Source organism: Callorhinus ursinus, unplaced genomic scaffold (genome assembly GCF_003265705.2).
Source record: "Callorhinus ursinus isolate GAN/ISIS: 27379988/994484 unplaced genomic scaffold, GSC_fseal_2.0 scaffold26, whole genome shotgun sequence".
Classification (NCBI taxonomy): Eukaryota; Metazoa; Chordata; class Mammalia; order Carnivora; family Otariidae; genus Callorhinus; species Callorhinus ursinus.
Genome location: NW_027397088.1, coordinates 358619 through 379871, shown reverse-complemented (window position 1 = coordinate 379871; position 21253 = coordinate 358619). Strand labels below are relative to the sequence as shown.

At 49.4% G+C, this 21253-nt stretch overlaps 2 protein-coding genes across 9 annotated transcripts; both read right to left on the bottom strand.

The window, feature by feature from the left end:
* Positions 1-33: 33 nt before the first annotated feature.
* Positions 34-2948, bottom strand: NRM (nurim). Of its 3 annotated transcripts, none has more exons than XM_025890879.2 (4): positions 2814-2948; positions 2068-2264; positions 1279-1455; positions 34-917 (listed from the first exon to the last, which is right to left on the bottom strand). In XM_025890879.2, the coding sequence occupies exons 1-4, from the start codon at positions 2944-2946 to the stop codon at positions 636-638; spliced, it is 789 nt and encodes a 262-aa protein (XP_025746664.1). In that variant the 5' UTR covers positions 2947-2948; the 3' UTR covers positions 34-635. The 3 variants fall into 3 exon arrangements, with proteins under 3 accessions (XP_025746664.1, XP_025746665.1, XP_025746666.1); XM_025890880.2 differs by lacking the exon at positions 2814-2948 and adding an exon at positions 2388-2709; XM_025890881.2 differs by lacking the exon at positions 1279-1455.
* Positions 2949-5676: 2728 nt separating this feature from the next.
* MDC1 (mediator of DNA damage checkpoint 1) lies at positions 5677-19743 on the bottom strand. Of its 6 annotated transcripts, none has more exons than XM_025890959.2 (15): positions 19393-19743; positions 17034-17172; positions 15802-16182; positions 15647-15716; positions 13880-15339; positions 13117-13182; positions 12860-12952; positions 11561-12328; positions 11406-11449; positions 8701-10953; positions 8500-8619; positions 8189-8371; positions 7837-7962; positions 7615-7725; positions 5677-6433 (listed from the first exon to the last, which is right to left on the bottom strand). In XM_025890959.2, exons 1-15 carry the CDS (start codon positions 19393-19395, stop codon positions 6266-6268), a joined length of 5985 nt encoding a protein of 1994 aa, XP_025746744.1. In that variant the 5' UTR covers positions 19396-19743; the 3' UTR covers positions 5677-6265. The 6 variants fall into 6 exon arrangements, with proteins under 6 accessions (XP_025746744.1, XP_073733584.1, XP_073733585.1 ...); XM_073877483.1 differs by lacking the exon at positions 19393-19743 and adding an exon at positions 18971-19344; XM_073877484.1 differs by lacking the exon at positions 19393-19743 and adding an exon at positions 18971-19344 and having other exon boundaries at positions 12860-12949.
* Positions 19744-21253: the final 1510 nt, after the last annotated feature.

The window sequence follows — 21253 nt, the reverse complement described above, 5'->3', positions numbered from 1 at the left end:
CTAGCTACAGAGACACTGATAGACTGCATATCATATGTAGAAAAAACAGGCTGAATTTTATTTTTCTGCTGCACGTGTTCCTCAGGACAGCAGAGAGCTCTTAGTCACCCAAAATGAAGAGTGGGAGGATCCTCTCCACTAGGTTAGAGGACAGAGCCCAGGGCCAGGGCCTAAGGAGATGGCAAGGCTAGCCAGGGGGCTGGCACTTGGAGCCTGGAAGGGCAGGCATTACCATCAAACCTGCAGACCCTAGTACCACTCCTAGAAAGGGAAGCCAGAGGAGGAGAAGGGGATCCCTGAGGTGCAGAAGGGAGTAACAGTGGGAGGGAAGTGGTCAGGCCCACCCTTTGTCCTTATAAGGAGGTTCTTAAGGTGGGGGGGGGGGGAGTCAAGTCCTAAACTGTGAGGAGACAGATAAGTTCCCCACCCCCTCTTCCTGGCTGGTAAGAAGTAGATCTTGGAGTCCAGTGGTTGAAACTCAGAATTTAGGGTATGGAGCTGGGCCCAAGGAGTGGAGGCTCAAGCAGGGGAAGGGATAGCCCCTTCAGTCCATAGATTTGGGCCTCTGGTCTGAAGCAGCCAGGGCCTGGATGTTAAAGGAGAGGAAGTGCAGGGCTTGGAACCAGGTTAGCTCCTCACTCGGCCTCACCTTCCTGGGGCCGGGAGAGCAGGTGGAGTTTTCTTTGTAACTGGGCCCGGAGGTAGCGGAGGTCTTGCTGGTCAAGTCCGTGAGCCATGCCCAGATAGAGGGTAAGGAGGAGAGCAAGGAGGAGGCGGTCAGTGCCCAGGGTGGGCACCACCCACAGCACCGTCAGCAGCTCCACACACACTGGGTGGCGCAAGTGGGAGAAGAGTCTGAGAGCCCGGGGAGACTTCAGGGCCAGAGGCTCACCCAGCCCCAGCACGTGGTAGTACACCTAGGAGGGAGAACAGCTTAGAAATGGGATCAAGCCCCTTTTGCAACTTAGTTACCTCTTTCCTCCCCTTCCAGGGAACTTTCCCTTCTGTAACTCAGGCCCAAGAACCACCCTTCTGAGACCTGGGCCCCTGATCCTCATCTCTGGCTCATGAACCTTCCCCAGTCCCAGGAAGCCCATGGTTTCAGGTTTTCGACAGAAAGCTGAGGGGAGACTATCTTATAAGAAAGGGAAGTAGGTGAGGGAGTTGAAAGAAGAGGAAGGTGGAAGAGCATGGGAGAAGGAGGAGGGAAAGCCTTAGAAGGGAAAAAGGCATTCTAGAAGGAATCATAGGTCTCAGGTAGGAATCTGGCAGCCTCACCTGTTTGAGGCCCATGAGCTCGGCGTAGTCAAAGACGAGAAGGATGCTGAAGATGAGGAGCCAGGATATGACGTGGAGCACAAAGCAGAGCAGGGGCACCCAGGTGGCCCATGGTTCAGCCCGAGCCTCCCACAACACAGGGCCTCTGGGTACAGGTTCCCAGTACCGCATCACCAGCTGGGGAACGATGAGCGGTTGGGTATCTCAGCAGCCTACCCTTGAAAGACCTAGACCCAGAGGCTGCCCCCACCCCAGGCTGGTCTGCACCTCTCTGCACCTCCACCATGAGCATCACAAACAAACAGTCACCACAGAGAGGGTGCTAGGTGGGGTCCCAAGGATGTAAGGATGACCTGTATCTACCCTGAGGACTTGCAGAACGGATGGGGTGATGACTGGATAGGTACATAAAGTAGCTTATGCCAAGCACTCACTGAGAAGACAAATGAATGCTAACTGGGAAGCCTTCTCTTGAAACCTAGGGAAGTGGTTTTGAAGAAAGGGTAGCACTGAAAAGGTGTTACCGAGGGGATCTCAAGCAGAACAACATGAACAAAGTTGCAAAGGTGAGAATGCACATATATCTGCTTGGGGAATGAGGAAAGGTACACCATTCTTGATAAGGAGGATATGTGCTGTGGAGGAATGGAAGCAGAGATGAGAGTCCTGAACACCCTCGTTCTTGTCCTAAACCCACATTTTCAGAAGGCCAAGGTCCTTGCCCCTCCAATCTAGGACACTCTTCTCACAGATAGTTTCCCTTGGGACTGAGTGGCCAAAGCCTCATACCTGCAAGGCCAGGGCAGTGCATGCGACATACAGTGACCTCTGAAGGACCCCAAAATATCGAGACATCCACGCCTTCACTGTGTCAGTTGCCATGAGGCTGTGCTGCCCCACAAATAGTAGGAGGAGACCCAGATCCCAGGCCAGGGGGACAAGGATGCTGCGGTCCTGCATGGCAGCCAGCCATCCCTGGCGGGCATCTAGGGGGAGTTGAAGAAAGGGACAAAAGATCAAGAGGGTTGTGGGAAACACCCCCAATCCTGCTCTCGTTTTGGGGCCCCAGGCCATGTCCCCGTAATGCTTCCTCTCCAGGCTTTGCCCACCTTGCTTTTCCATTCCCTGCTTCTTCCTCCTTCAGAGTGGGGAGGAGGATTCCTATATAGTCACAAAAAGCACGGCTGGAGAGGCAACCGCTGGACTGACCCTCTTCTTTCGGTACTCCAAACGCTCCCTCTTTTGAACACTCTCCGCTCCATAGTCCTCTCCTTAAAAGCACTTTCCTTTCCTCCGCTTATGGCCCTTTTCCACCCCACTCAGTCCTCACTCTCTTGCCTCTCCAAACCTCTAATCCCTGAGTTCCTGATTTAGCTCTCTGGTCTGCCCTGAAGCTTCTCCGGCTTCTCCGGCTTTCAGGCTCTAGTTCCCTCTCCCGGACTTCCCCTGTCATTTGTCTCCAGGCCCCGCCCTCCCTCCCTCTCGTCCGGCTCCACCTCCAGCCCCAGAGCTCATCCTCGATCCCTCCCGCTCACCCGGACCACCAGGCTCCGGGATCCCTCCAAGAAGTGGCCGAAGAGACGTAAAGCGCACGAACTCCACTCCAGTGCCAAAGGCCAGGATGAAAGAGGCGAGGGCAGCAGGGATCAGGAGCAGAGCTGGGGCCATGGCGACACACGGAGGGGTGGGGAAGGGGACGGGCTTGGGATTCCCGCGGCCACAGGCCCCGCCCCGCCCCCGCCCCCTCCCAGGGTCCCTGCCCAGGAAGGCGGAGCGCCCTCGCTCAAATGCCAGGGCTCGCGCCCGCAGCGCGCCCTTTTCTCTGCCCGCAGGGCGGGTCCGGGTGCTTTTACGGAGCCAGCAGTCGCTGCGTCACAGAGGGGAAAGTTAGAATTCCGAGTGACAAGAGGAAAGGGCAGCGGCTCTGCAGCCACTCGTGTGGGTTGAGTCGCAGCTCGGCTGGTTGTCTCATCTAAAATGAAGACAGTTCCTCTCTTTCAGGGTTCTTGTAGAAACCGAGAATTATGAGTCCCCTTTTCTGTAACCTTAGCCAGAAAACCTAGCCAGAGTCGGAGGTTACAAAGCCTCAGTTAACACTTCAATAGTAAACGGTGAGAGAACGGAAGATTGTTGACCTAGGCTGAGAACCCAAAGCTCTGAATCACCTATTACATCTTGTTAAAGAGTTAGTGACTATTTTACCATAAAGTAATGTTTATTCCATAACTTACTCTCTCCACTTGCCGAGGACAGAAAACTTCTCTGACACAGATTATTTCTAATAATGCCAAAGGCTGTTGATTTGTAATCATGAGAGTAACAGTGTTAAAATATTTATGAGAGAATATTTTATTTGTTGTTAAACTTTGTAGCAGGCTAATTTTATCCAAGCCTGTGATAATTCACTATGACTTCACTCTGCAAGCTTATTAGTCTGACCCCACATAGTAGTGAGAAATCACTAAGACCTTTTGTCTGAACACATTTTTCCTTCAGACCTCTTTGTAATACCTAGACTAATATATCTGAAAAGCAAAGTAAAAGTAAGGTTTTCCTCTGTCAGAATTAAAGATCATGTTGCTAAGGACCTAGTCACAGTAGCTATGACCATAGCAGGGAACTTAGACATCATTAAGTGAAATCCCTTGGCTTACAGACAGAAGAAATACAAAGAAAATTTACCAAGATGAGAACTAAGTTGCTTCTAGTCCTGTGGGCTCATGAATGAAAAAATTGCCAGGCAGCATCCCACAGCCTTTACATTCCTCCTCCCACAGGCTCAGTACTCCTACTCTCCTCTTAATCAGTGCTGTTGTAAACTGTTACCAGACATATTTTCCCCTCCAGGTGCAACCTCCACCCTGCTTTCTGCTTCAAGAGGTTGTCCTGAATGGCCTATATCAATGAAAATCACAGCTTTTATTGAGGAAGCCCTCTCTGCAAAATTGCTCCCTCCTCTCAACCTTTAGGACTTAGAGGTGGTCACAGTAGAGCTGTGGGTACTGGAGTACTGCAACATTAGGATTTCTCTACACTCTCCCAACTTCTTTGTAAATTTCCCTTTATTAAACTCTCTCCAAATTACCCTAATTCGACTGTGCCATCATTTCCTGCTAGGACCTTGAGTGACAGAGATACTTCTTCTTTGTGCTACAAGCTATAGTATTTATTGGAAGTGTAAGAAAAGGTCTCTGTTCTCCAGAAATTTAAACTGGGGCATTTCCATGTCACTAAGTAAGGGTGCACATGAGTGCTAAATGGGGATATAGAGACAGCTGGTACTGTAAGGAATCCCCTGGACCTCCAGGCCATAGACAGGTTTCACACAGTACAGGCTCTGAGTTGTGCAAGGGGACTAACATTTATTTATCCTACCATGTGCCACACCTACAATGGCTGTGCTTAATATATATTAAGACATGTTTATATGTTTAAAAGTCAGCAGTGTTAAAAGTCAGCAAAGCTTGCACTCATTTTACTACACCAAAGTTTCACAAACTAAAGTATAATTTACTTGCAGAAAAGTCACAAACTAATCACCCATTTTTTATTAAAGTGAAATTCACATAACATAAAATTAACTAAAGAGAAAAATCCAGTGACATTTAATACATTCATAATGTGTGTAATCACCATCTCTATCTAGTTCCAAAGCATTTTCATCACTCCAAAATAAAACCCTGTACCCATTAAGCAGTCACTCCCCATTTTCCCCTTCTCCCAGCTCCTGGCAACCACCACTCTACTGTCTCTATGCATTTACCTATTCCAGGTATTTCATGTAAGTAGAGTCATCCAAGGTGACTTTTTGTGTCTGGCTCCTTTCACTTAGCATAATGCTTTTGAGGTTCACCCTCAAAACACTGTAGCACGAATCAGTACTTCAACCCCTTTTATGAATAATATTCCATTGTATGGGTGTGCTGCATGTATTTATTCAACTGCTGATGGACGCTTTTCTTTTCACCTTTTGGCTCTTGTGAAGTGCTGATATGAATATTTGTGTACAAGTATTTGTTTGAACACAAGTTTTAATTCTTTTGGGTGTATGCCTACTAATGGTAATTAGTATGGTAATTTGGTAATTCTATGTCTAATTTGCTAATTCTATGTCTAATTTTTTGAGAAACTGTCAGACTACTTACCACAGCAGCTGAACCATTTTATCTTCCTACCAGCAATGTTTAATAAGGGTTCCAATTTCTCCACATCATTGTAATCAACCAACTTTTAATTTAAGGGGCACCTGGCTGGCTCAGCTGGTGGAGCGTGAGACTCTTGATCTCAGGGTTCTGAGTTCAAGCCCCACGCTGGGTACAGAGCTTACTTTAGAAATAAAAATAAAAAAATAAGTAAAATTTAAATTTCAAATACGTTAAAAAAAACTGCACTACACCATAAGGCACAGAGTGAATATTTATTTATCAGAGGTTAAACCTAAGCTCTAATTTTATAAATACTGGGAAAGCAGGCCAGAAAAGTGTAGAGATTTGCTCAAAGCTAAAGAACACTTCTATCAAGATGGAGTGAAAAAAAAAAGAAAAAATTTTAGAGTATTCCACAACTCCAACCTCAAAATTACCCACTCCAAGCATCCCTTCAAGTTCTTGATACTAAAATTGTTTCCACTATCCTTCAGAGGACGAGTAAGAATCCCAGTAAAAGAGGAAGAGAAATGGCTTCCAAACAAGAGGCAGGACACTGTGTGTGCCACAGAGCAGTGAAGACATCAGTCCTGCTAAGGGTAGCCACTTAAGATATCTGAGTATGGGATTACCCAACTCTAAGTGGCCCTTTAAGAAATCAGTGGCTCCAACTCTCCCTATCTTTTTGTTTACCCATAAGCCTTTTCAGCCCCACCCATGTTCCAAGACAAATCAGGTCAGTATACCCCAATCCTTTCTAAAGCCCTAGGTTCTTTCTTCCAAATCTTTTCTAACACTTCATTTACTGGTCTGGGAGGGTAAAGAGTACTGTGGTGACGTTTTCAGGAGGATGACATTTCCAAAGTGGAGAGGATGAAGGCCTCTGGCTTGGCCTCCTGCTTCAGCACTCCTGTCAGCAGGAACTCAGGTGAGAGGATGGGCAGGCCAACCCGAAATGGAATAGAGCATCGAGCGAAGTCCTGGGAGCATGTAATCACAACTCTCCGTGGCTGGGGACAGACAGAGAGCAAAGACAAGGTTAGGGGTGAAAAAGAATCCTAGAAATAGGTTCAGAACCCACTAATCAGTTTCAGCATCACTAAAATAGACCTCCTGATATGAAGCATACTTGTCAGAAGTACTCTTGCCAGAAAAGCCGACCCTGAATTTATTCAAGCTTTTAGAATTAACTATAGTTTACAAGGAATGTAAAAGAAGAACAAGATAAATCGCACAGTAAAGGAGCAAACAGAAAAACCCAGACTGAGACATTCTAAAGAACAACTGACCTAGTTTCTGTAGGAAGTCAATGGAATAAAAAAAAAACGGCTGGGTGGGTTGGGGGAGATCTTTTCTAGAGTAAGTGAAAATTAAGAGATACGCAATTGTGGCAATACATGGATCTCGTTTGAATCCTGACTTGAACCGTAAAGAGACATTTTTGGCCAACTGGAGAAATCTGTCTAATGGAGTGTAAGAAAATGACCAAGAAACTATCGTTAATTTTGTTATGGATCAATAATGGCATTTATGTAAAAAAAAAAAAAAAGTACACAATTTCTTAGAGAAGTATATTTTAAGTATGTAGGGGGAAAAATATGATGTTTGCAGTTTCCTTTAAAATAGTTCAGCAAAGAAAAAGAAAAAAAGCAATAAATGAGGAAAATGTAGCAAAGTCTAAACTACCTTGTTAAATCTGAATGACTGGGACGCCTGGGTGGCTCAGGTGGTTAAGCGACTGCCTTCGGCTCGGGTCATGATCTCAGGGTCCTGGGATCGAACCCCGCGTCGGGCTCCCTGCTTGGCGGGAAGCCTGCTTCTCCCTCTCCCACTCCCCCTGCTTGTGTTCCCTCTCTCGCTGTCTCTCTCTCTGTCAAATAAATAAAATCTTTAAAAAAAAATAAAATAAAAAAAAATAAATCTGAATGACTGATATATGGAGGTTCGTTGATAATAGAGATTCTCTCTCCCTTTGTGGATATTTGAAAAATTTTTAAATACAAAATGAAAATAAATCCACTCAGAATCAGCAGACTTCTTCATTCCTATCCCTTTACACACTACAAAGCTTCCCCTCACCCTCTCACTACTCCCATGTTCCCATCCATACCTCTTTGGTTCTCCAACCTTTTCCCATTCCAGCCACCTCTTTAAGTGCCACCTCACCAGATCCAAAACATACTACCCATACCTTATAGGACCGGGGCATGCTGGGTAGAACAGTGCCTCCACAGCAGCTGATGATCTCTCCCATCTGAGGTGGCGGTGGCTGGACTCCTGGGGTCACGTGGATTTCATAGCCCTAAGAGGAAGAGAATGTTGGAGGCCATAAATGTATGCACTGAGAGGCCATGAACAGCTGGGGAGCCTCTGGAGGGAAGGCTGAAGCATGGGGCAGAAGGCAGCCTCTCACCTCCAGCAACCTTCGCTCCCGAGCCCGGCTCAGGGCATCTCGAAGGCTGAAGCCAAAGTTCTTCTCCTGCTCAGGATCAGTCACCACATATTCATCCGGGGGCAAGAAGCAACCAGCCTTGCGGGACTAAGGACAGTAGCAGTCAGCACCAAAGCTCAGCCCAGCCCACCACCCAGCTCTTCTGCCTAGCATTTGGAAGGAGCTTATGAAATGTTCTTTGAATTAAGCTTTCTGCCTCACTCACCACCCTTGTCTTCCTGTACCCCCTTCCCCCCACTACTTTCTAGAGCACCACGTGAGTAGTCTTTCGCCATCAGTATCTCTGACGGTATGTCACCTCTTAGACTCTCACCTGGTGCAGCCAGTCCAAGGAGAGGATGGGGATCCCCCGCCCCAGGGCACAGAGGAACTTGACCGTGCGCCGGACTCGATCAGTCACCAAGTGGGAAGCCTCTGCCACTGAGCTGGCCAGACTCCCTCCCAGGGCCAGCACTGCCCGCTCTCCACGGGCATCCACCACTCCTGTGAAGAGTACCTGTGGAAGGGGTTAACCTGAGCTGGTCACAGCAACCCGTGCCCTCAGTGCCTGTCTCCAAACCCCTAGGTCTCCTCCCATCCTCCCATGTCTGTCTCCCACCAAGCCCCATGCCCCTTTTCTCCTACTTTGGGGGTTGTGGACTCTTGGTTAGGTTTGGTCCGTCGAAGGCTGCGGCTTGGGATTCCCTTGGGCTCCTCCTCTGCTTGGTCTCTCTTTCTCTTGCCTGGTCCTGGAACCACTACATCCTGGGATTGAGAAAGATCTTGCTGGGAATTTCTGAGCCTCTAAGCCCTTTCCTAGCTTCACGGCCCCGGCCCTCTCCTCACCTCCTCCTTCCTTGGCCTCTCCGTTGGATCTCCTTCCTCTTCCTTGAGGAAAACTGTCTTCTGGGTGACTTCCCCTCTTTGGAGCCGTTTTTGAAGTGGGGGTGAATCCACAGTAGCCAAAGGCCTCTTGCGGGTCTGAGAGGCCTTAGGCAGGGGCTCTGGGGTGAACTCAGATCTTCCTGCCGCCTCTACCTTTTGGATCTGGGTAGTATGAGTGGGGGCCTCAGGAAGCTGGGCAAAGGCAGGCTTGGGAATGGTCCTGAGGGACTCAACTACTCTCACTGCTCCTTGTCTTTGGTTCCTTGAGGACCGAGATTTAGGTTCAGGGAGTGCAGAGTAGGGCTCACGGACAATGGGAGCTCTGAGGGACTCATGCTTCCTAGCGGCCCTCAGCCTCCTGCCGCAACTGGCTTGAGGGATGCGCTCAGGAGGAATAGGCTGGTCTGTGGGGACAGAAGACTGGAATTCAGGGGTGGTAAGAACTGGCACAGCACTTATTGTAGAAGACCTCAGTGTCTTATCCTGACTACCCTGAGCCTTGGGGGTGACCAGCTGATCTGTGGGGGTGAGAGATTCAAGGTCAGGGGCTGTGGGCTCAGTTGGTTGGGGGATCTTGACAAAAGACCTTTGTGTCCTGCCCCGAGTGGCCCGAGATGTGGGCTCAGGAGTGACAGGCTCATCTGTGGAGACGGAAGGCTGGAGCTCAGGGGCTGTGGGGGCAATTGGCTCAGGGGTCCTGACAGAGGACCTTTGTGTCCTGCCCCGAGTGGCCTGAGATGTGAGTTTGGGGGTGACAGGCTGGTATGTGGGGGTGGAAGCCTGGAGCTCAGGGACTGTGGGGACAACTGATTTGGGGGTCTTGCTAGAAGACCTAGGTGTCCTGCCCCGAGATGTACGTTTGGGGGTGACAGGCTGGCCTCTGGGGGTGGTAGGCTGGAGCTCAGGGGCTGTGGGGGCAACTGGCTCAGGGGTCTTGACAGAAGACCTGGATGTCCTGCCCTGAGATTTGGGTTTGGGGATGACAGGCTGGTCTGTGGGGACGGAAGGCTGGACTTCAGGAGCTGTTGGGACAACTGGTTCAGGGGTCTTGCCAGAGGACCTGTGTGTCCTGCTGTGAGTGGCCCCAGATGTGGGCCCAGGGATGACAGGCTGGTCTTTGGAGGTGGAAGTCTGGAGCTCAGGGGCTGAGGGGACAACTGGTTCAGGGGTCTTGCCAGAGGACCTACGTGTCCTGCCCCAAGGGACCCGAGATGTGGGCTCAGGAGTGACAGGCTGGTCTGTGGGGACGGAAGGCTGGACTTCGGGAGCTGTTGGGACAACTGGTTCAGGTGTCTTGACAGAAGACCTGTGTGTCCTGCTGTGAGTGGCCCCAGATGTGGGCTCAGTGATGACAGGCTGGTCTTTGGAGGTGGAAGGTTGGGTTTCAGGGGCTGTGGGGACAGGTGGTTCAGGGGTCTTGACAGAGGACCTACGTGTCCTGCCCCGAGTGACCTGCGATGTGGGCTCAGGGGTAACAGGCTGGTCCGTGGAAGTAGAAGGCTGGAGCTTGGGGGCTGAGGGGATTACTGGTTTGGGAGTCTTGACAGAGGACCTATGTGCCCTGCCCTGAGTGGCTGTGGAGACAACCGGTTCAGGAGTCTTGACAGATTTACGGGTCCTGCCCCGAGAGAGAAGCTCAGCAGTGACAGGCTGCTCTCTGGAGGTGGAAGGCTGGACTTCAGGGACTATAGGAACAACTGGTTCAGGGCTCTTGACAGAGAACCTATGTGCCCTACCCCGAGTGACCTGCGACGTGGGCTCAGGGGTAACAGGCTGGTCTTTGGAGGTGGAAGTCTGGAGCTCAGGGGCTGAGGGGACAACTGGTTCAGGGGTCTTGCCAGAGGACCTACATGTCCTGCCCCGAGTGACCCGAGATGGGAGCTCAGGACTGAGGGGCTGGTCTGTGGGGATGGTAGAGTGAGGTTCAAGGGCTAAAGAAGAAACTGCAGAGGGTGTCTTCCTGGAGGACCCTCGGAGCCTGACTTTGGATTTTGGGTGGAGAGGCTCCATCTCTGAGGACAAGGGAGTCTCTGGAACTTCCTGATTCCCATTTTGTCTGGTCCCGGGAATGGGCTCTGAAGAAGATGGAGAGGGAGAAAGGAAGGGCTGGGGCACAGGATGTTTTTGACTCTGAGAGAGGAGGGGGTTGTGGTGTGGGGTTGAGGCTTCAGGCACTGCAGGAGGCAGACAAGCATCTGCGGATTCCTGATCACCCTGAGGAGAAATAGAAGCAAGTGAGGGAGGAAGAGGCAGAGAGAAGAGAGACAGTACTTGGATATGTTCTTAATACTTGGGCATGGTTAGAGTGTGTTCCTGGCATTTCACTTGTCTATGACCTCCCTTCCATGAGACTGGGAACTTCCTGTGGGAGCAGTCCTCGCTCCCGCAGACCTCTCCTCATGCCAGCATAGTGTTCTCCACAGATGGCTGATGGTAGTAAGAGGATGGTTGGAAAAGAGGGAAAAGACATGAAAAAATGGACATTCTGAGTCAGGCAGAGGCAGACAGAACTTGGGAAACAGATATGGAAAATGACAGGGGTGAAAGAAAAGACACAGAAGCCAACTAAGGAGTGGTGACAACCGAAGAAAATTGGGAAGATTGAGTAGATTAAAGCAAGGTCAGGGGAAGGGGCAGTGAACAGAGGTAGAAAAAGCAGCTCTCACCACAGAGGCCTTCTCAGCAGGTGGCATCTTGCAAGTCAAGTGGCCTAGACAGAAAGTAAAAACAAGTGGAGCTGAGGTCTAAGCAGTCAGACACTTAGGGGTTGGGCAGCACAACGGCTGTGCACTGCCTTGGGTTTCCCTCTGCCTTCACTTACCTCTCTGCTGCCTCTTGGGGCTCATGGGGGCTCCACCTGACTGGCTCCCAGAAGCTCCTGGGGCTGAAGCAAGTCCCTGATGGTCCCCCGTCCCTGCTCTAGGCTCTGGTGTTAGACTGGAGGCCTGCCCTTCCTTGTCTTGGCTCCCTTTCTCTGTCTCCCCTCTCTGGGGGCCTCTCTCCAGTTTTACTTCCGGTACCTCAACGCCTAATACACTTGGCTCACCCCCTCTCTTTAGTACTAGTTTCTTTGCTTCTCTCTCAAATATTTCTCTTGCAGGAGTCTGCTTTCCTATCTCTTCCTCTTGTACTTCCCTGGGTATCTCCATTTCTATGTTTAAACTCTCCATATTCCTTTTAATACCTGTACTTTTCACCTTTTGGTCAGACTCTTGTCCCTGATTATCTCTAGCTAACACCTGTCTCCCTCTGATTAATTCTTCTTCTCCTGTCACATCTTCTCGCTCTCCTGCTGGCAGGTTCTTGGTTTCCCTGTTCAATAGTCCTCTCTCAGGGGCCACCCCCTCTGCTGCTTCTCTTGGTGTACCCATATCTTTCTCCACAGTCTGCATCCCTCTGCCTTGAATCCCCAGTGGCTCTTCATGAACTGGGCTCTCTGGATGTTGGGCTTGTGGTGTTGTCTTAGGTGTAGAGGGGCAAGATCCATGGGCATCAAGATGGGCAGCAATGGGCTGGGGCTCAGAGGCCTCAGACTCTCTCGGACAGAATGGCTGTGTTGCCAAGACTTCCCACGGCTCATCCAGGGCACCTGGAAAGTAAAGAGAGAGAGAGAGAGAAATGCAGATCGAAAATGTAATAGGTTGAGAAAAGATTAAAATAAACTCATTAATAACAGGGGCACCTGGGTGGCTTAGTCAGTTAAGTATCGGCCTTCGGCTCAGGTCATGGTCTCGGGGTCCTGGGATCGAGCCCCACATTGGGCTCCCTGCTCAGCGGGGACCGTGCTTCTCCATCTCCCTCTGCTCCCGCCCCCCACTTGTGTGAGTGTGCTCTCTCTCCCTCAAATAAATAAATAAAATCTTTAAAAGAAAAAATTCACCAATAATAAACCTAAGTGGATTGTTAAAGGAAAGTTGGGAATAAAGAGGACAATCACAACATTTAGTATGTGTCTCTAAGTTAGGACCCCACATGCATATAGAAGTTCTCATAGCAGCTTTTTTAAAAATGATGGAGACGGAGAAACATTAACAAAAGAATCAAAGACTATGAAAGAAACATGTAGAGGAAAAAAGCAATGATGCCAAGTTAGGGGCATGAAGGATAGAGTTTCTTATACCTGGGGCCTGGAAACTGCAACAGGAAGGGCCAGGCTCCTGGGGTAGAGTAACCAGGAAGGCCTGGGTAGCTTCATCCTCCATGCTCTGGACTGCTGCACAAGAAAAGCTGGCTCAAGCACAGCTCCTCTACAGAACTCTGGGTCCCATTCCTGGCCTCCTGCCCCACCCATGCCTGTTTTCACAACCTTCAAGGACCACCAGTCTGGGCTCCCAGCTCCCACTTGCGCCAACATCCATATGATGTGGATGTCCTCACCTTCTGGGCTCTGATTGTCTCTCTCCACAAAGCACTGGGTAGCCTGTAGGTCCAGGTCTTCAGAATCTGGGAGGGGAAGAATATAAGATAGATAATAAAAGTCGTATCTGGGGCACCCGGGTGGCTCAGTCGGTTAAGCGTCTGCCTTCGGCTCAGGTCATGATCCCAGGGTCCTGGGGATCGAGTCCCACATTGGGCTCCCTGCTCAGCGGGGAGCCTGCTTCTCCCTCTGCCCTGCGGCTGTTCTCTGACAAATAAATAAAATCTTAAAAAAAAAAAAAAAGTCGTATCTGAAGCTTAACTCCTTACTCTTTCTCTACCGTTTTCTCCCCAACCCCAAGCCCTCTGCAATGGACCGGATGTCTGTATCCCCACCCACATTCCTATGTTGAAACCTAATTCCCAATGTGATTTTATTAGGAGCTGAGTTCTTTGGGAGATGATTAGATCATGAGGGTAGAACCCACATGAATGGGACTAGTGCCCTTCTAAAAGAGACCCCAGAATTCCTTTTGTGCCCCTCTGTCATGTGAGGACACAGGGAGAAGACAGTGCCTATGAACAAGGAAGCAGGGCTTCACCAGAACATGACTATCTTGGCACTCTGATCTTGGACTTCCCAGCCTTCACAACTATGAGAAATAATTTCTGTTGTTTATAAACTACCCAGCCTATGGCGTTCTCTTATAGCAGCCCAAATAGACTAAGATACCCTATAGGCATTCTTTCTTTTAGGGGACAAGGGAGGAAGGCCAGCACTTACCCCCATGGTTGTCCCCAGAGTCCTTGGTCTTGTCCACATGTGGTTCTCTCTCCCTTTCTGTGGGGGTCTGGGCTCCCTCTCTCTGTGCCTGGATGGGTTCCCCTGAAGTACCTGGGTCCACCACCGGATCTGTAAGGTTCTCCCTCAAGACAGGGAGAAGATCCTGTTCCACCTGTGACACAAGGGACTCACCCTGGGCCCTCGCCTCAAGAGCCCTCTCCTGCTCAAGAACAGCTGCAACCCATTCTGTCCCAGCATCCCCTTCTGCCGGAAGCTCGCACTTTCCTCCATCTGCCACCACTGAGGCTGCTAAGGATGTGCCCTCTTCTGCATCTATCTCACAGTCCCCAGGTGGAGGAGGCTGGGCTTCCTCCAGATGCACCACAGGCAGCTTTGCTTGGCCCCCTTCTACTTCCACATCTGTTTGATTTGTCCATACCATAGGCACCTGATGATTCTCTACAAGTATAACAGCTGGCCCTGATAGGACTTTCTCCTCCACTTGTGTGTTGATGTCCACTGTGGCAGAGGCTTGGCTTCTCTCCAGGTGGACCCCAAGTGAGCCCTTATCTTTGTCCACCCCTAAATCACTGTCTCGGAGAGGAGACTGCCTCTTTTCTGAATGTGCCTTGTCTGTATGACACTTGGGAACAGTTCCTCTCTTTTCCACTGGGAGCCCCTCCTCCTCCACGTCTGTGTCACTGTCTCCCCCAGCAGAGGTTTGGCTTTGCTCCAGAAGGGCCACAGGCTGGGCCCTATCCTGTTCCGCATCTGTATCTCTGTTCCATGTATCGGCTCGGCTCTCTTTCAGACGTGCCAAAGTGAGCGCTGCTAAGACCTCTTCCTCAGCATCTGTATTGCTGTCAATCACCACAGAGGCTTGGTTTCCCTCCGAAGGGACTGCCAGTGGGAGCTCACGTTCCTCCACATCTGTATCACTACCAGCGGGGCTCTCCTGTAGATGTACCAAAGCAGGTGCCTGAGGACTCTTTGTACTATCTCCATGGAAGATTTGCCTCTTTTTCATAGGAACTACAGCTGGGGTTGCGGGGATCCCTTCTTCTTCCACATCAGTATCACTGTCTATGAAGCCAGAAGTCTGGGCCCTTTCCAAATGGACCTCAGCAGGCCTGCTTTCATCCACATCTGTGTCACTGTCCTCCCCAGCAGTTTGGTTTCTCTCCAGAGTGGCCCCAAGTGGGACCACCCCATTCCTTGCATCCCTCTCAACTTTGGTATCATTGTTCCTCTCTTTCACTGAACACTGATCCTTTTCAAGCTGGATTTCAGTTGCCACAGCTTTAGGCTGTTGTGTCTCTGCAGTGGAGCCTCTTCTGGCAGCTAAGGAGGACTCTCCTGCTGCTGGATGCTGACTTTCTTCCTCATCTGTGTCGCTGTCCAGGTTGAAGGCGAACGGTGGCCCAGGGCCGTCTGGGGCAGGAGAAGGCCCCTCTTCATCACTGTGAAGGGAAGAGAAGGGAAAGAGTCTATAGCCTCTATTTCCCAACATGGAATACTCCACTCAACTACGAGCTCCTTAAGGGCAGACACAGGCAGTATCTGTTGTTTTTTTTTTTTCTCCTCTCTCCAGCAATTAGTTCTCTACTTGGCAAAATCACAGGTGCTCAATAAAAGTTCAGCTGAGCAAAGGAGTATGTGCAATTCCCCAACCCCATTTCCATGATAAGCATCTCTTGCAGATGGATCCTACAGTCCCTGGTTCCTCCTCCTTTTGAAGACTCAAGTATCTGGCCCTTTGGCACTCACCTCTCTGGAACTACTGCTGCCAAAGGGGAGGTCCTTAGTTCTTTCTTCACACACCTTTCAGAAGGAGAATCTGTCAAGAGTAGAAAGGAGTAAGTTGACTGTTTTACACTCACCATCTCCATCTTCTCACCCACCCTCCCGATACACAAACATACCTACTTCATTCTCCGAGTCCTCAGCCAACAGGAGCCTCTGGGGTTGAGCTCCTCCCTGTACCCTGGGTGTCTCTTCTACAGTTAGAGGGCCCCGGGAAACAAAGGGCAGGGGGACATTCAGGCGATGGTACTGGCAGGGCAAGTCAGCAAAGAGAATCAACTCCTGGTCCCTCAGCCGATGACTCACCCCTGGGCTTAGGACCTTAGGAGGCCTTAGGACTTGAGTACCATTGAGGCTGCCACAATCTTGGAGCACAGGTGCCTTGTCCCAGGCCAAGATTTCAATCACTGCATGTTGTTTGGAGATGGATGAAAAGGGCAGGGTCACAGAGCAATCAGGCATTCGGCCCACCATATTCTTCCCGAGGTACAGGGGGAAATCTAAGAATTAGAGAGGCAGATAGGTTAAGGCCTGAGTCTTGGCCTGCTATCAGGAAAATATTCCTGTTAAGTACCCCATTACCAACTCAAGGTCCTCACACACATAAGAAAAATAAAAGACGGGGGCGCCTGGGTGGCTCAGTCGTTCATCGTCTGCCTTCGGCTCAGGTCATGATCCCAGGGTCCTGAGATTGAGCCCCGCGTCGGGCTCCTTGCTCTGCAGAGAGCCTGCTTCTCCCTCTCCCACTCCCCCTGCTTGTGTTCCCTCTCTCGCTGTCTCTCTCTGTCAAATAAATTAATAAAATCTTAAAAAAAAAGAAAAAGAAAAGACGGGCAACCCTGTTGGGACCCCTCTCACTCTTGAGAGCTTCTTCTGTATCTTCACTTAATAAACTATCACTTTACTCACACACAAAAACAAAGACCGTAGGACATCTAAGTATTGAACAATATAAGCAATGTGTTACTGTCAATACCCCATCCATCCACATTGGATTTTTTCTATTGTGGTAAAATATACGTAAAATTTACTATTTAACCATTTTTAAGTGTACAGTCCAGTAGCATTAACTACATTCACATTGTTGTGCAACCATCACCACCATCCACTTCCAGACCATGCTGGATTTCCATCTGAATCTCTTCATCTCCTACCAAAGTAAAATTGAGCCCACTGAGTCCAGGGCACTTGCCTAGAATAATCAACTCAATCAGCCCCCTCCTCTGCACTACCAGTGAAAAATTTTTTCAGATCTCCTTGGAACATGTATAAGCTTCTTACAACCCTCCAACTACCTCCCCACAAAAATAAGAGGCCTGTACCAGTACTTTAACATCCAATAACCTCTGACCTTTTTCTGGTCCATGGGCACTACTGAAGATATGCAATCGCCCTACAGGCTCCAAGCTACACCCCAAGGATTCACTGGGTCTCTCTGTCTCCTCCTCTTCTTCAACCTCCCAGTTAATAGCCTGGGTGTCCTCCATGACCTGGGAAGGAAACACATTATCATCATCTCTATCAGAGGTTCACACACACAGCCTCAAAGAGGGGGATGGTAACTGGGGGTAAATCTGGAGAGTTGTGGAGGTTGACATTTCTCCTTCTGACAATCATTGTTATTACCCTTCTGAAACATTTAAAAAATACTTGACTATAATAAAAAATAAATATTATGGGGGAGGGAATAAATATTAGAAGGTCCCAAGTACGCTTACGTATAGAGACAAACATTTTGAGAAACAATGCTTCGTCTATGGTATACAATACACTGATAGTTTTCATTCTTTTTTTTCCCCATCCACTATTGTTTAAATGCTGATCTACAACCTGCTAAACTGATTTCACTATCCACTACTGGGTTGGAACCAACAGTTTGAAAAAATCATTTTAAAGGGAGCTAAACTTTGCCAAGCATCAACTGTGTGTTGGGCATTGTGTTATGTGTCAGGCATAATAGACATATGAGGCATGCATTTGGGAAACTAAGGCTAAAAATATTAAATGACTTGCTCAGGATAACATAGCAGGTAGGTGGAAAGGACAGGAATAAATGTGCTTCTGGAGGCAAAGCCCATGCTTTTTATATTTTACCAGAACATCACAGTGTGATCAAACTAAACTGCAAAAAATCCTAACAGCTGACATACATAAAGCCTTGCTATGTGTGAAGCACTGCTCTAGTTACTTTATGACAGACTCTTAATCCTCACAAGAACCTTGTAAACTATTATTATATTCCATTTATCAGATTAAGCATCTGCAACAGAGATGGGTTAAGGAACCTGCCCAAGAGCACCAAGATACTGTCTGTCCTCTGTTTAATATCTGAGGGCTTTCCATGCCCACATGGTAAGATAAAATCTCAACTCCTTAGCAAGGACCCTCCATGATCTGAACCTCAGGTCCTGTTCCCCTCCCCCAAAGCCTAGGGTTCAGCCACATGGGGACCTTCTCCCCAATTTCTGAACACACTGCTCCTGTTGTTCCCCACACCTGCATGCCTTAGCCAGTTCCTTGGCCTTTCACTCTTAGTTTTCTGGTCCAACTCTTACCCATATTTTATGATTTAGTTCAAATGTCACTTCCTCAATAAGATCTTTCCTGGAATCTTCCCTGCTTTCTGGTGTTCTTTGTGTACCCACATGGTCCCCACTGGTCACTGAACTTGTACCTCCCCTAATCCTTCTCACTATATTGTAACCATTAATTTCCATTTCTGCCTTCACAGACCCTCTGGAGAAGTGGACCAGCAAAACTGTGTCTTTTCCCCTAGGGCACATCATTTTCTTTCGACAGTACCTACTGCGCACCTGGTACTGTTCAAAGAGCTCGGGATACAGTCACAAACCAAACATAAAATTAACCCTGCCCTCCTGATAAAAGGACAAATGAAAGGTGATGAAAACTCCAAACAGTATGGGTGGAATTCACTCAGAAAGATGCCACCACAGAGGTTAACTGTTGGAAGGGAAAGTAGGACGCGCCCCCGGGGATAGTGCTAACTCCCTCCTTAAGAATGGCGAACGCAGCGGGAGCCCAGGACCCTTGGCTCCAATCCAGTGGGCCACCATCTTTTATCTCCACCCCAGGGGTTCCCTCCAGGCCCAACGTCTTCATACCTAACTCGGGGAGGGGCGTCAAGTAAGGATGAGTATTATAATCCCGAGAAACAAACTTCCAAGTATCCTCCGCCCAGTCGCACCCAAGGCACGCCCCTCCCGCCCTCCGGGAGAACCAAGATGGCTTCCGAGGAGCCGTGGGCGAGGCCCCCCAGAACTCACCTACTTTGAGTCCCCGCGCGCGCGCCACCAGTAACGGCCGCGACCCAGTGGCGCAGGAGCTCGTGCCGAGAGGGCGCCGATTCGCTGATTGGCTCCTGCTGCTGTCTTTCACAGCCCTGCTGCCCCACGATTGACGAAGCTCCCAACCCGGAGGCCCAGCCAAAGCCTCGCCCCCAGCCTCGCCCCCGCCCCCGCTCCCACCCCGCCCCCTCAACAGCTCAGAGGGGCGGCTTTTCCTGGGCGCCCGAAATTGGTTGAGTGAGGCGGTCATCGGAGGCCACCGTGCGCGCTCAGAAGGGCGCACTTCGATTGGGCAGTTCCGAGGCACAACCCACCACCGCTTCACCACCCACCGCCCACGTCCCGCGCAGATTTCCAAACCGCGACCACAGAGTCTGGGTGCCGACGGCGGATAGAGGGGCTTACCATAGCCGTCGCCGGATGCGTCTACTGCAGCCAAGAGAGCCCTTCCTTGGTCCTCCCAGACATGGAGTCCGCTGACTCATGAGAAATGAAAATGCGGTGCGGGTTGCAGTCGTGGCCGGAGGCTGCAGTCTGGAGAACCGCCCGTAGGCGTGGCGCTTGAGGACTCCTCATCGCAGTGGAACTCCATCTCCTATTGATTTGGCTCTTTTAGTAGAAGCCCTGTCCTTTCCTCCCTGAGACTACATCCCTGATGGACATTTGGAGGTCATTTTCCTAAGGATCCGTAGGCGAAGAGGGAGAACTGTTTTGTTAACTATCTTAAAGGTTGACCGAGGTCTTTCAAGAGGTTGAGGAAGGTTGATAAAATCATCTTATTTCATTATCTCATACTAAGAGAATAGTAACAATTCGATTATGTGTATACTTCAGGAAGGCCTTTTGCATTCATTATCCCACTTTCTTGCGGCCACGACAATCAAATAGGGAAAAGCAGATTTTACAGAGGGAATTGAAGTGTGCTAAGTTAAAGGACCTGCCGAGGTTCCTACAGCTAACGTAAGGGAGGAACAACATGAAAGAAGTCCTCTAATTCTAAATTCTGAACTCTTCCCCCCCCACAAAATAATTGCTTTCATTGCGATCATGCCCTGAAACATAAAATATTCTCTTTTAAGTGGGTAGAGAAGGTCTTACACAACTTGATGTTTGTTTTTTATTTAGGTGAGGAGAAATGTGTTGAATGCACTGTGAATTAACAATGATGACCTTGATATGATACGTCTTATTACAGTGCTTACCACACTCCATTGTTTATACACTTCCCATCAAATTGCAAAATCCTGAAGACCGGGGACCCAATTTTTACTCATTTTGTATCCCCAGCTTCTAGGTTGGTGGACACTTAGTATCTGTCAAATGAATAAACCCCTAAGAAGCTGCCACTCTGACTTGAGCCCATCCTATTTTCTCCCATGGGCCCCCCTCTTTTGTTTCAATCCTGAGGCTTTTGAAAGATTGCAACAGCCAGCCACCTAGTCAGTGAATTCAGCAAACTGAAAAACACTTTCACCAAAATGTCTAGAGAGGCAGGCTGGAAGGCACTGAAATTCTGGCACCTCATCCATAGTTCTCTGACAAAAGCAGTGTCTTCAATGCTTCTCTAAGGCCCGGAACCCCTTACATGGAGAGAAACTTCTGACTTCCAGATACCAATTTTTTTAAACCGTTCAACTTACTCTTGTGAACACACCCTCAGACTCAGACAATTACATCTCTCTTCTGAAAAGCCATTGCTGCAATTTTGTTTCTCTTTCTGAACATTATCACTAGAAAACTTCCAAAAAAACAGCAGGAGGGCAGTCTCCTCTTCCTATCTGGGAGAGCAGCGGCTTACTGGAGTTCATGTCTTGGGTCACCAAAGGGCCAACTGTTAGATAGCAGAACAGGGTGCTGCATTTCTCCCCAGTTTTCGCTGAGCTAAGCAGCCCTCTCTTCCCAAGAGCTACAGCAGCAGGGAGCGTGAGGGCGTGCCCACTCCACCTTCCAACGCCTGGCACCGTAGGGTTCCCAATTCCTGTATCCCCGAAAACTACTCCCTTTTAGTACAAAAAACTCAGGCATAGGGGAAAGAAAACTTGCGCAAGGTCATGTTTCATAAACTAAAAAAAAAACCCCAAACCAAAAATCCAGTATCCACCCATCCCTCCCTTCATTTTGCAGCGTGGACAACAATGGAGAACTACAACTCCCAGTGAGGCCTGCATTCGTCCATCCGAGCAGAGACCAATGGACGTCTCAGACGTGACTGGCATCGACTAATCAGGTCCAGCCTCGGTAAGGCTTTGTCTCCCGACCGCGGCGC